The sequence below is a fragment of the Cryptotermes secundus genome, unplaced genomic scaffold (assembly GCF_002891405.2).
Source record: "Cryptotermes secundus unplaced genomic scaffold, Csec_1.0 scaffold206, whole genome shotgun sequence".
Taxonomy (NCBI): Eukaryota; Metazoa; Arthropoda; class Insecta; order Blattodea; family Kalotermitidae; genus Cryptotermes; species Cryptotermes secundus.
This window is the reverse complement of record NW_019734313.1, coordinates 762,968-777,853: the sequence shown is the minus strand read 5'-3', so window position 1 is coordinate 777,853 and position 14,886 is coordinate 762,968. Positions and strand designations below refer to the sequence as shown.

Below are 14,886 nucleotides of genomic sequence, written 5' to 3'. Positions count from 1 at the left end.
ACTTGGAACCAAATGCAACCTAAGAAAACAAACTTACGAATGATACAGAAATCTATGAAGTCATAACACATTCTTCTCTCAGTCGTGCCATAACCATGGCCTCTACAAGTAGGAAAGTTTTACAGGACGATGAACTAGATGAGTTCCTTGCTCACGACTCGGAAGTTAGTGAGTTCAAATATTCGGATAGTAGTGAAAACAGTGATAATGAAATTGAAGATCAGGCTGTAGTTGATGCTATCCAAGATCATAGTATTGAAGATGACGACGAAATAGTGGCGAGGGTTCCAGTGGCGGATTCAGATGAGAGTTATTTTTGGCAAAATATGGATAATTATGATGGCGTTCGCGAACGGTTTTCTGAAAATTCGGGGCCGAGAAATCAGTCTGTGAATGTGCTGTACATAGTACAGACATTTCTATTATTTTTTACTGAGGATTTTGTAAACAATATCGTTCAGGAAACAAACACTTATGCGCAACAAATTTATATGTGGGAGGGTTTTTCCATTTAGATAACACCATCCCCCGGCTTCGTGAAAGACATTTTATTAGTAAAATCTCCCCATCAGGAAAAAAGGCTAGACCACAAAGGCGATGTGTAGTGTGTACAAAAAACAAAAGAAGAAAAGAAACCGAGTAATGGTGCAGTGATTGTGATGTTGGACTATGTCCTGACAAGTGTTTTCAGGATTACCACACCAAACTCAACTTTTAGCAGTTTGAGTGAGTAAACAAATATTATTTATCATAATTATGTTTAAAAAAATATATATAGTTTTGTTCTTCGTTTCATTATGAATATTTCTGTGAAAATTTTATCTCAATATACCTATTTTTGCGAGAGTTACTAAATTTTTTATGGATAAGTGCATTTTTCTGTTTATTAATTAAATACCCCATCGGTTTGGCGGTAGGAAAAGATTTAAATACTATCCGTCGCGGAAGGGTTAAACAAGTTTTATTGTACTTGATTTAGGGGTTTATGGACAATTTCCCTTGAGTTTAGAAGAACAAGGAATAAATTTCAGCCAGAAAAGTCTCAAACAAAATAAACATGCCTCCATGAGCAAAGAATTTTCAACATCATATACCTATGTATATGTAAGTAACTAACTAACTAACTTACAGACTAACTAAACAGGAAAAGGTCTTTCTTCAGTATGAGACATGCACTCAGTTACCCAAGATATCCCATATATACTGTCTTTCTCTGTACCCTGTAACATCCTCACCTGAAGAACAGAACCTGCAGCAAGACAAGCAGCCTGATAGGAGCCTGGGTGCAGGTACACAGAACGAAAGTCATCCTGCTTTTTGGCAAGCTCCTGCAGCTTCATGCAGGCAGTCTCCTGCATTAGGTTGATATGTTCTTGGGTATGCAGCAGAAGCAGTTCTTCTTGTGACACAGAACGTGCCTACATCATAAAAACAATTATCACAATCACTGATAATGCCAACCACAGTGCTTTGGATTGTAAACAAACTCTTTTCCTTCTTTGGAAACAAAAGTGTCTGCCTATTCACAGACTAAATTTCAGATATAAATATCAAAAATTAACTGAACAATTATTGTGAAATTTAGTATCATCAGTATGGTACTATTTACTTTCTGGTCACTAACAAGGACAGCAGACAGCTCTGTTCAGTGTAGAGTCTTCACATTTTGTATGGTTACAGACCTTTCATTATGGTAATCAATTACATGAAATTTATACAGTGACACATTACAAACACAACTACTAGTAGTTTCAGTGGTTTTAAAACCTTGACTTTCTAATCCTTCAGAATCGTAAAATACACCACACCAACAGCAAGAGCCTTTGAAACCTGCTTACCTTAAGCATATGGCACCTTTTTAGCAATCCATATTCTTCATGTTTGGAGAATATGGCTGAGATTCGCTCTGGCTTCTCTGGATGACTTCTGAAAATGTTATACAAATGTCACATTCAGGATATACCAATATGAATTGTAAAGTAACTGACAAAGCAATCTAAAACCTCACCATCTCGCTACAATTTAGCACTCTCTAATTAACAACAACAAAGTGACAGCCCATCCAAACGTGTGAGATGGTATCTACATTACTGCTTCAGTGCATGAAAATTTTATTATGTTGAGCCATGCTTCAACCTTTAACTTACGAATGTTAGATATATCTAACAGCAAGTAACAATCCCTAAAATGATCCAATGGTCTGGCATATGCCCTAGAAGACTGAGCAACACATTTAGGGAATCTGTACAAAGGAGGTAACATCACTGTTCTACTGCGTCTTCTGAAGTTGTGGATCTGTTACGGTCCATGTCGTAATGGCTACGCAGTAGAACAGCAAGACCTCCAAAAGTGAAAAAGTGCAATCTATAATAAAATTGAACTTTAATTCATGAACGTTTAATCAATAATATAATTAAACTAGTTAAAGTGAACTTGACGCAGTGATGAACGTAAGTAGGAAGTGACTGAATACAAGTGAAAGTGAAAGCATAACTAGTGACCTGAATTGAAATTCAATTCACAAACTTTAAATTTTTTAAAAAAATTTTAAATTTAAATTTAGACATTAAATTTTCTAAATTTGACATTTAGAACAATTTTAACTTGTGTTTTATGAGAGAGCTTGATATATTATTGAGAGTGAGCCTGAATAAGATACAGGATCGAATAAGTGAGAAGACGAATGTGACTGCGTGTAATTATACAGCTGTGTTCATACACCTGAGGATGACCTCTTGAGGTCGAAACATGTAGTGTAATAATAATAAAAAATATGTTGTGTGGTCGGTAAAATTGACTCTAATATTGATTAAATACACAACAGGATGCAAGAAACAATTAGAGATATGCCACAGTATTCTTATTTAAATGTCCTTTTTATGATACTGCACAATATTTACTCTGAATAACCAAAAGTGATCACCAAGCTTAGCACTGAAAAACATCCACTTTGAAATGAGGTCCCCATTCTTAAAACTCATTTTATGGGCTGAATGCCTTTAATTTATATGTTTTTACTTTAAGCAGCACTTACTAGGAAAGAAAACACTACATACATGAGATTATACTGGTACTAATTTTCTATCAGAGATAAAATATTGATTTTAGAATCAAAGTTCATCATAAAGAACTCACGGATCAGCAGTGTTTTTGTGCTTCATCATTCGTTCATCATACACAAGGCAGACTCTGTGTGGTGCAAATGTCAACTTTGTGTTTGCTATGAGGTGATCCAATCGTGCAGTTACAGCATTCACAAACTCATGGCTCTGCACTGGATAGCAGTTTCTTGTGGCAAACCGTTCTGGTTTATCACCTGACCCAAGGAACTTCACAACTGGCATATGGTGCTCTTCCTGCCCTGGAAACTTCTTGTTTGGCAGATTGCCTACAGTGCGAGGACTGTATTTGTCTTGGAACTGATAACACTGCCAGAAGTCTTGGTGAGTGTAGATCACATTGAGAATTGCATCACGTATCCTGGAACAGTTTCAAGTTTGATTTCAGTGATGGTATTATGACACATAAAATAGGAATTTATCATGTACAAATACATTCTGAAGTAATTCACACCAACTAGTAGTACTATCATGAATAACTCCTTAATTAGTCTAACACACTGATTAAGTGATTAAATTCATAAAGGCTCACAGACTTTATAATACTGTAGTGTGTACAGCCTTGACTATGCAATGACTGTGAGATAGGTGAATAAACAACTGTGTCATGCCACCTGTTTCTAAGCAACAGATCAGTAAACAAGTTCCTGTGGCAACGAATATGCACGCAACAACAGAGTTACTGTTGGAAATGGTGTTTTCTACTCAGTCTGTGCGAAGGGGTTGTAAGGAAGACAACTGGGACAACCCAGTCAGTTGAGAGTTGAGTTCTGCAAGGGAAGCTAGGAAGAGGTGGCACTATACTTGTAATTCAGATGACAGTTCAGCTGTGGGATATTTGCTGGACAGTAACGACATGAAGCTGAAGAATCTCCACTGTTGAGAGCTGTTACCAAGTAACGACTAGTGAAGACAGTGTGCACAGGACAAGACTTAGCGTGCAGTGATTTGTAAAGTGTGGGGATCAGTGAGTGTTGTAAGTGCTTGTAGTTCAGAGTTGTCTGTGTAAGAGGTCAATAAATTTATTCACCAATCCAAGCCCCATCAATGGTCACACACATAAATCATGACAATATTAACTTCTTAACATCAGAAGGAAAATACCAGTAAGACTAAAGTATTATGTGAATTTGGTGTGTCTTACCACATACACTTGCTTCCCACTTGTTTCAGTAGCAGCAATTCTGTTTGCTGGGCTCCATTTTGCCAGTGAACCAAATGAGTCTAGATTCAGGTTCCAAATTACATGTTTCTTTGTTCCTTTGTTTACTTATTGCTTTGTAATTCTTGTTTCAAATTGTGTTTCTGTTGACTGATTAATCCACCAGGCAATCAGTTATTTAAGGTATAAAGGGTAAATGGTAAAGTGACTACAAATTTGAATTGTTTCACAACCTAATCAATTAGCCACTTTTAATGTTTCTTTGTGCATCTATTTATATGAAAGGGACAAATATTTAAGAAGCGGACCACTCTGAAGCTCATACTGTCATTATGTGTTTATGTAACTTCCACCTACCCTCATCAACTTTATCAGTATATCAAAAAGGAGTCTACTTTACTGGCATAAAAGTGTTCAACAATCTGCCACAAAGTATTAAAAACTTGGGCAATGATACTAAAAAGTTTAAATCAGAGTTAAAGAATTATCTACATGCTCATTCCTTCTACTCTTTAGATGAATACTTCAATGTGAATAGAGAATGATGTAAAATTAAGTTATATTAATTTTTAAGCTAAAATTGCCTGTACTTATGTATGTAACCTTTTGCCTTGTTCTGTATCCAAAGGTACTAACCTACTTAGGATTTATAGAATGTAAATAAATTCAATTCAATTCAATTCAATAAAGATCCTCCCTTACAAATAGGTTTACATGTTCACAGTGCACATTGTCTTGTTTAATTCAACATTTACACTGTAGGACACATTATCAATAACAAAGAAAATGTAAGAACACAACACAACAAACACTCTAGTATGAATCTGACATCTCAGAGAGCTTACACACTGCTGCTACAGAGAGATCATTTTAGTAAAAGAATACTGCTGTTAGCAGTATTAAATGATATGTAAGACTTCCCTATCTCTCCAGAAACTGTACGTATAGAAAATCTGTAGAATCATAAAACAAAACACATATCTGGTACTGACATTAAGTTGCATGAAGTTTAACTTCAGCATCCCTATACATCCAAATGGTGTGGTGCTTAAGAACAGGAATATTATCACACTTACCATAATGGGTACCTCACAGTAACAAACAAAAACAGTTTAAAGGATTTTACCATTCACACCAACTGTGGACATAGGACACTGATAGAGAAAAAATGTTCAGGAGAATATATATATAGGTTATACAAGGTACCAAATAATGTATGCACATTACAGGTGTTAATAATGCATAAAAACAGATACAGGATGGGAGTATTTTGAAGTGATGTTAGGGTTGACAGTTGAAAGATGTGCATGACACTTAGTATGTATACACTGTGCTAGATGGCAGTATCCAGTGTAAAACAAAATAGTGAAACCATGATTAACATTTGAGCAAAACAAGCAGATCCTTCAGTGCTACTGGAATATAAAACTTTGGAAAAATTAATCTGGAACACCATTACCAACATGCATAACAATTGCAAGGTTGAGTGACAAGTCTGAAAAGGATGGAGCAGTGTAAAACGCAAACAACTGACAGTCTGAAAAACCTTGTAGTTCAGCTTATGATGGAAATATTGTTAACAGTGTTACAGGTCTTAATGCAATCTCCAAAGAAGACTGTAAGCCAATGATCTCATTAGACTGTGTCTGTAAAACCAGCATTCATTGGATTTTGTGGAGTGAGAGGTGGAAACTGTACATATTGAGACTGCTCCATGACCTGAATGAAGACAATCCATATCTCTAATTCGTATCTATGAGTGGCTTTTGCACATGTATGAATCATTTCCAGATTTCGTTGTTTGGTCTGATGAAGCAATTTTTAAACTTAATGGTACTATCAACTGACACAACTGTGTCTACTGGGCCACAGAAAATCCAAACATAAGAGAAGAATGAGCAGTTAATTTACTAGGAAGCAGTGTTGGGCATCATGTCTTCCAAAGGGATGTTATGGCCATTTTTCTTTGAAGGAACTGACATAGGTACTGCCTACTGCATGAACATTTTGTTTTCTGATGGAGACTGTTACTTTCAACATGAAGGTGTACCACCATATAAACCCACCACTGTGAGAAACGTCCTTGAAGTTAATTTCCTTAGAAGATGGGCAGTACAAAGAAAAATGTGGTGTATCCATCCTGAACCCCTGACTCTGCACCTTTACACTTTAACCTGTGGGGTAAAGAATATTGTGTATGCCACAAAATGAAAATCGCTGCAGAACCTGAGGCACAAAAATTAAATCGCCTGTGCTCCTAGTCCACCAGCGACAATAAAAATCTGCCGCTCTCTTCCACGCCATTGGCAACAAAGCACTGGGTCTGCTGGAGGCCATTTTGAGCATTTATTGCTCTAACAGAACCGCCAAAACAATGGGTTAATATCAGTCCACTTTACTTGTTAAAATATAAGTTAATAAAATGTGTTTATATTTCTTGGGACACTTCTAGAGAGGAAGCAATAGGAGAAGGTCCACAGTTACAGATCATACTGTGAAAACTGTATGAAGAAAAGCTTCATAATTTCACATATTATTAGAAAGATATGAATCACATACAGAAGAAAACTAAAATGCATACAAGGATCAAAGGAGGAAGCCATTTGAGAGTCCTGAGCAAATATGACATAATTTTCAAAGTATGTATTCCACTGTGTCTTAACATATTTTCAAATGGGGCAGTCAACACAACAATAATAACACTAAATAAGGCAAAATATTGTAACGTGTCGGGAATCCAGAAGAGTAACTTCTATGGAAACGCTAGAACAGACCGTTGCATAAGAAGTAACAATAGCGGCACTGTAATCCCAACCGTGAGCCGTTGTGTAGAGAACATCGGTTACGACGAATACACGAAGCGTTCCCACAGAGACAACGCAATAACAATGGGTCATTGCGTAGGAATCGCGGAACCAACAAAGCAACGTTTCCACTGCTATAACAGAGGATTCATTTGCCTAGCAGCGGCCGAGGGGATAAACAGCCCAGCTTCGACGAGAAGCAGTCAGTCTCGGGATATCCGCCGCAGAAGAGAGTCTGCTATAAACCGCCAGAGAAGACAGTCCAGTATCGCTGAGAAATTGTGTAGGCTAACAATTGTAAAGCGTGTGGTTGTGTAAGCGTGAAGAACAATAAAGGTTCTACGGAATTTGAGACCTACGTGAATTTATTTGTAGCATGACACGCAAAACACGCTACAATATATACTATCATATCAACATTTGTTTATTTGTGCAGTTCTTATTGCAACATGTTTCAACTTTTCTTTTTAGGTCATCCTCAGGCAATACATAATATGACATATTACTCAAATGACCTGTACAAACATAACTGTGAAGACATGAACTTGCTCAGAATAAGCTCCAAGAATGGGATTTTGCAAACAATGCTATGGACTTTCAATTACCATTAAAAATTAGAATATCGTATAAAACTACAAACTGTTCACAAAATACATCATGGAATCAGTCAATCAGCATCCACTGCTTCTGCATCACAATGATATAATGTCCATATCATATAACGTAAAACAAAACAAAAAACAAACTCTGTGGTTTTAGTTCACAAGCGAACTATACCAACTGACTGAGCGACCGCCACTTGTCGGCGTAGTCAGTGCCAACTTTAGCGGATAGACATAACATACCAGATGATAACTCACCCTTCACAGGGACGTCCCTGACTGGGGAGAAGAGGGCAAGGGTCACCCAGAAGCGCTCTCAGAGTCAGTGCTGCTCCTTCTGCAAGGGACTGGAGACAGTAACCACCCTGTAGAGATGCAGTGAAAATTAGAGGCAAAATTTAGCTGTCTGACAAAGACCAGTGCTTAAAGCAATGAACACCAGTTGTTCTAATGAATAATATAAAAAGTCTGAAGTAGCCAGTTTTAAGGTGTTGCCAAGTTCCATTCCAACTCAATGATATACTCTTTTTCACATCCACATTAGATGATCCTGGGATATTTTTCTCCATTCCCAAATACACCCAGAACCCAAATGTCTGTACACAGCCCATGCTGAAGATAATCGTATATATGGAACATTCACATAAAAATATAATTTAAAACTGAATGTGGCCATCAGCAACTAACAACAAACTAACAACAAATTGAAGAAAGCAGTCTTCTGGGATTTGGCACCGTGTATATGTGGTGTTAACCGACGTTTCGGAGGAACGTATCGCCCCCATCTTCAGGGTTGAAGAAAAAGTTTAAGAAATCTGCAAGCGACAACACCGTGAGAAACGGTAAAGCAGACCAGAAGACTGCTTTCTTCATAGTCACCGCCGTGAAAGCCTCAAATCTAACAACAAATTGTTGCAACTTTCAAATGTATTCTTTTTTCAGTTTTTTCCCAGTTTACTATCACCAAATAATGGTTACCTTCTTCTATTGGGGAGATATTTGTCTCATTGTTAGTAACTATCATGTAATAATTGATTTTAAGGTTGAATGAAAAATGGATATTAAGTAGTTCCAGAATGTTCAATTCTCCGTTGCTTTTACTTGTCCACACTACTTCTCCACCCCATTTCCGTTGATAACCAAGAGTTCATGGTACATGAGTTGCCAGTTTCAGTAATACTGTATGCCTGTGGGCAGTGAATAATGGTACTGTGCAGTGTTTTTTGTAATTCACTATATCACAAAATTTTCTCACACATATGTGATGCAAAGTAATAATGCAAATTCAGTCTGGCAATTCTGCTCACACCTTGCAGTTCTTTCTTTCTTGTCAGTTAAGGAATGGAGGATAATTACAGTTAACTGCAAAAATAGATACAATCCTCTGACTTCTGAGGAGGGTTTCAGTGTCATCTTTTATACAGTATGTGCAGTTATTGATTTCCTTAATTTTGTGAGATGTCTTCATCGTTTGATGAAAAGAGTCAGCAGGAAGCTTGGGAAGCATATCATTAAGTCACATGGATTCATAGTATGACAGCATACATAAATAGAAATATGAAGAAATTAACAGATTGTGTACATATGAACCAGAAACATCTAAGTGAGAACTGCATTTAATTTTGCATTTTAGTAATCATTACAGGAAACTCTGGGTCCTGTAAAAAGTGAATTTATTAATCAGACATAATTATCAACTGTTCAAAAAACTTTATAACAGGAAATTATAATTTATAATGATAACAGTGAAAATAATCAGACTGGTTACGCAGATTAGCATTAAATCCTTCAACTCTTGCCACCTGTCTCTCTTCTGTCAACAATACCTACCTCAAGTATAACTGCAACTTTCCCCCCAGCGAGGCATAGTAGTGAGTTCAGAAGATGGGCATAACATGCTGGGGTAACCTCCATCTCACCCTAAAATTTACAACACTGACTATCAGACAAGACAACTGGAACAGGTTTCAAGAATATATTAAATCTCTATTAAGCATGTCAGGCCTATTTTTCTTAATCCTTTCACTGATATGAATGGAACTGTTTTTCCAAATATACAAGATGTTGCTACATCAATTATTGTATTAAGAAATACCTAATGGTGTGTGTGCATACAAAAGAACTGAGACACAAACCCACTTTTTAAGGTGAGTTGTACATGCAGGAATTAAACAGAGCACTTATGTCCACATTCTGAGTGAGGTGGATACTGTCTAACACCTGCTGGCTGACAAGTCTTCATTTAACAGTGAAAGGGTTAACAAATTTAAAAATGTCATGCTAGAACTTCAATCATTTTAAGTTTCCTTTAAGACATATTCTTAATTGTTCCTACAACTTACTGACCATCCAAGCAATAACACTGAACAGCAGCACATGCACACAGGCAAAAGAGGCCTTTTATGAAACCAATTTTAGTTTTTATCATAAATGTTTTGGTTCATGATTCGGCATAGAAAGGGAAAATATGCAGCGGTCTCATGTTCAAGCTGTACAAGCTTACATATCCTTAAACTTTTTTTTCCTGTGTAGGTTATTTTATGTCAGTATTTAGGGCATATGGTGTTGATGGTAGGCTGATTGATGAATAATGAATTAGAAGGGATTCTGAAGGAATCACTCTGGACTACCGAGGAACTGGCGAAAATCACAACAAACAAAGTCAGGATAGCAGATGTTCCAGCTCATATCTTAATCAAGCACCTCCCAAACAAAAATGTAGAGCAGTACAGCTATGCCAACCTGTTTGGATAAGAATCCTTCAAGCATTCTCTGGCTATGTCCACCTAGAGTTGGAGAATATACCATGTGTTGTGGGACATCACTTCCAGTGACCCGGCACATTCAAATTAATAGGTCTATGGCCACAAAGAACATAAAAGAATAAAAGCGTATAAAGAACAATTACCTACATACACCATGAAAATGCAGATGGTGTGAAGGTAAAGTTCCACATATGCTGCAACTCAACATTAAATGAAGGTGAGTGGTTAGGTTCATGTATACCAACAGATGTTAGAAGTGGTTTCTTTAGTTACAGCATCACTCCACATATTGTTACTGTCGTGTGATCCCCCCCACAAACATTCTGGAGGCCGAAGAGACCAAACGTTACACTATAATAAAGAATATAAAAAAACTTCTCAAAATCACTATTGCTGGGAACCTGACAAATGTGACATTTATAATTCTAGGAATGCATAATGATTACAGTACTATATAAAAATCATACATCCTTCCACATCACAGACATCATGCATGAACTGTTCCATATATGTATGGGATACGCAGAATTGTCATAGTATCTACAGCCATGAAGGTGTACTAGACTATGGCTGTAAGGCTCTCAGCTCTAAAGAAAGCGGGGCTGCTCAGCTTCAATTCTGGCCACTTTTATCCAAGGTGAAGCGGTTGAAAGCACCCACAGGATAGTAGAACGGTTAACAGTGAACAAAATTTGAATCCTGACTGTCCAATTATGCACTGGAAAATGGCAAACATTACTGCATATCCTACAAGGAATACTAAATATACTTTGTTCCTATAAAATCAAATAAACTACCTTCTCATCCCCAAGGGCAGAGTCATAGCCAGCAGACACTAGTACAAGTTCAGGCCCAAACTGAGTGGCAAGCAGAAACAAGAAAAAGAAGCATTACTATAAACAGAGCATGATATATCACAGAGGGCATCACAACAACTATGTCCCAACTTGTCAGATGTCTGCTCACAGATATAAATCCAAACAAGGTGACAAGCCATGTCAATACAGATAACTGCTCCTGTACACCATGTCATGTACCAATTTTTCTGCATGATGAGCCATTTTTGAGAGATGTTTTAAAAATATGTTTCACCTTTATATACAGTAGAGGTTATTTCTGGCAAATCAGGATTAAAATATTTTCTAAATAACTTTTAGTTTATTCCTGTCATTCAAGTATACTAGCAATAATCCAACAATGATTTTTAAATATAAAAGACACCCAAAATATATTTTCCATTAAATTTGTAACTTTAACACTTTAAAATGTTATTAAATATCATAAATTGTCATTAAGACACTACAAGTATATCTTATACACTAAAAGTGACTATCAAAATACTTCAAAATGTCTTTTTGTTTTACGTAATGATTTTCCTTTCAATTTTGCAACATGCTTTGGCTGCATATGGGCCATCATGAAGCAACTTTTAATTTGCAGGGAGACCAGTGCACTGTCCACTTGTCTTTCGTGCTCCCATGAACGTCATTCTTTTGTTGTTGTATATCATATCCAGCTACTGTTATTGTATTAGTTCTTTGGCCATCATGCTGTAATGTATAATATGTAGTGGTATGATTTTTATCATGTTGTCTTTTATGTACCAAATGTTGAAGTTTTGTGTACTTACATTTTTGTATGTCATTTTTTCATGTATATGTGTTTTTGGTGTGATCCTCAAGTACACTAACCCTAGTGTAGTTGTTCCTGCTTATACATCTTTCTGATGGCGTATATACTGCTGCTACCTATTGCAGAGTTCATACACTGTTTGAAATATGGGGTTATGTGCCTAGATGTGTATGTTGTTCATACGTAAATTCTTCTTGTATACTTTGTAAATATGATATCTCTCTCGTGTATTTAAATGTCAAATTAAAAGTTGCCTGATGATGGCCCATATGTGGATATGCAGGCAAAATATGCTGCAAAATTGGAAAACATCGTGTAAAACAAAAAGACATTTTGAAGTATTCTGATAGTCACTTTTATTGTATAAGACATACTTGCAGTGTCTTAATAACATTTTATGATGTTTAATTACATTTAAAAGTATTCAAGTTACACTTCTAGTGAAATTTTAGGTGTCTTTTATATTTAAAAATCATTGTTGCATAATTGAGGATGTACTTGAATAATAGGAACAATACCTCAATGAACAGGATGCTAAAATATAACTTTTAGTTTAGACATCTAATTCAAAGAGTAATAAAACATGCAACACCAGTATCTGTAATACAATAAGAGTAGGCTTCACTGGCTTGAAGAACAACTGGCCAATCAGAGAGAGTTGCAGCAGTGACCTCTGTAATAAAACTATGGCAAACCTCAGGACAGCCAATTGCAGCATCGTAGCCAGCAGACACCAGGATCAGCTCTGGCTGGAACTAAAACACACCCAACAACAGAATAATTCCAGCTCAAAACTGATGATCACTATATCTCTCTAAAAATAGTGTCAATGCAAAACACTTTGGGCCAATGTTACTCAATGTGGCTGTACCACAAAATTTGATATTCAAATGAGTATGTATACCTGTAATAACTGTTCACAACAAATACTAATAGCAGTGTGATATATTTTAGACATACTGTAGCCTAATATTTTGTTTTCCTAACTAGTTGTTACTGTTGTCCCATAACTTTCTTCACCAACTGTACTTGCAGTTTTATTTCCAAAAGTATTTGTGGCTAAGATCACACTGATCCACCTTCTCTGTCCTACCCTTGTTTAGTAGAAATACAGCATTCTGGATCCTAACTGTGGGCAGCCCACAACCTCCAGGTATTAACCACTGAGAAATGTATATCATATGACATGTACAAAATTTCTGTTTAGTACAGCAGCTTGTTTCATTGTGCATTGTGCCACTTGACTAGCTAAACTGCAGGCAGCATGCATTATCCTCCACTCCTTGTCATATATGTTTCCACTTCTTGAGCTTCTACTGCGCTGTGGTGGAACAACAATGCCACAGAATACAACTATGAAGGTGCATGTTTAAGAACTTGTCCACGCAATGTAATGTCCCTTCCAACATTTAACGTGTTTCAGTTGAAGCCAACTGCACAATTTTTACAACATCTAACTATGTTAATGAAATGAAAGAGCTTCAAATGCTCCAGCAGTGCTCAAGTATGAGCATCTACATGCGGACACGCACTGTCATGGAGGAACACTACACTGGATGTCAGCATTCCACACCTCTTGCATTCAGAACACATTCCTACACAGTTTTCTCTTTTTGTATCTCACAACACACTTCTGATGTTATTGTGGTCCTCTATTGCATGAATCCACCATCAGCACTCCTTTTCTGTCCCAGAAAACAGATGTCATCGGTTTTCTGGCAGGCAGACAACATCTGTTTAAACTTTTTTGGCTTGTTGTGTGAATGTGTGTGCATTCTCTGCTTTGACTGCTCCTTGGCTTCAACATTCATAAATGGAAGCCTGTGATAATCTCGTAGAGAACAGTGACTGAAATTTGTGGAAATTCACAGGAAAGTTCTGAAGTTGTGAAGCACCATCTTTCACAAAAATATTTTGGTCAACACTCTGAACAAGATCATCACTCACTACAGATTGGCCGACCACTTCACTGTTCTTCGTAAACATTTGTTTGCCCATCTTTGAGCATTCTCCACCAATGTCTCTCAGTTCCTTCCCTCATTACATTTTGACCGTAAACTGTGCATAATTCACAATAGATTTCCATAGCACTCACGTTTATAATGCAAAGAAAGTGGATAACAGTGCAAATTTCACAGCTGGTGGCATTATCAATCACAGAACACATCATAACACACTGTAGAGACAAGAACAAACAGCCCTCACACTATCCCAAGAATATTAATATGGTTCTTTTTTATTGTGAGTATAAATTCACAAAATCTAATTTTACTGCCTCAGTCTGTAATTGCATGATGTACATAATGACATGAAACCTGTGTTACCAGTTTATCTTAGGCACAGGAACTGCAATTATATATACCATATCCACATGCTACAAAGGGGAATACTTCAATTACAAGCATGGTAACTTTTAAGTAGGTCAGAAAACAAAATAGTTATGTGTTAATGTATATGTATGTGCCTCTACTGAAACGGAATTTTACAGTTAAGCATAATGGCTGACTCACAACCATCTCTTATGTATGTAACAACAGAAAGTTGCACATAGTCCAACTGTGATACTTAGAACAACCTGTAACAGCGCATGTAAGCATTGCTGTGATTTTAATCACTGTGTGTTGCATGTATTATTCAGTTAAATACAAATTAATGTCTTTATTTCGACGTGTATGCATGTGCAGCAAATTACAGATAGGACTTTTGGGTGCACAGCAAATTCTGAGCAGAATGTGGGTGTACTTGTAAGCACAACTTTTATTCATGAAGGACATCTCCTAAATAGCAGTAAGATGTGGAAAG

At 36.7% G+C, this 14,886-nt stretch overlaps 1 protein-coding gene across 1 annotated transcript in view; it reads right to left on the bottom strand.

Moving 5' to 3' along the window:
• Positions 1–14,886, bottom strand: part of LOC111868516 (histone deacetylase 6) — a 51,034-nt gene that overhangs the window by 17,088 nt on the left and 19,060 nt on the right. Inside the window, exons 9-15 of the mRNA XM_023859212.2 lie at positions 12,780–12,839; positions 11,250–11,309; positions 9,518–9,607; positions 7,946–8,052; positions 3,136–3,480; positions 1,839–1,926; positions 1,236–1,418 (exon numbers count right to left, since the gene is read on the bottom strand). Coding sequence (XP_023714980.1) covers positions 1,236–1,418; positions 1,839–1,926; positions 3,136–3,480; positions 7,946–8,052; positions 9,518–9,607; positions 11,250–11,309; positions 12,780–12,839 — 933 coding nt within the window. The remainder of the gene's footprint in view (positions 1–1,235; positions 1,419–1,838; positions 1,927–3,135; positions 3,481–7,945; positions 8,053–9,517; positions 9,608–11,249; positions 11,310–12,779; positions 12,840–14,886) is intronic.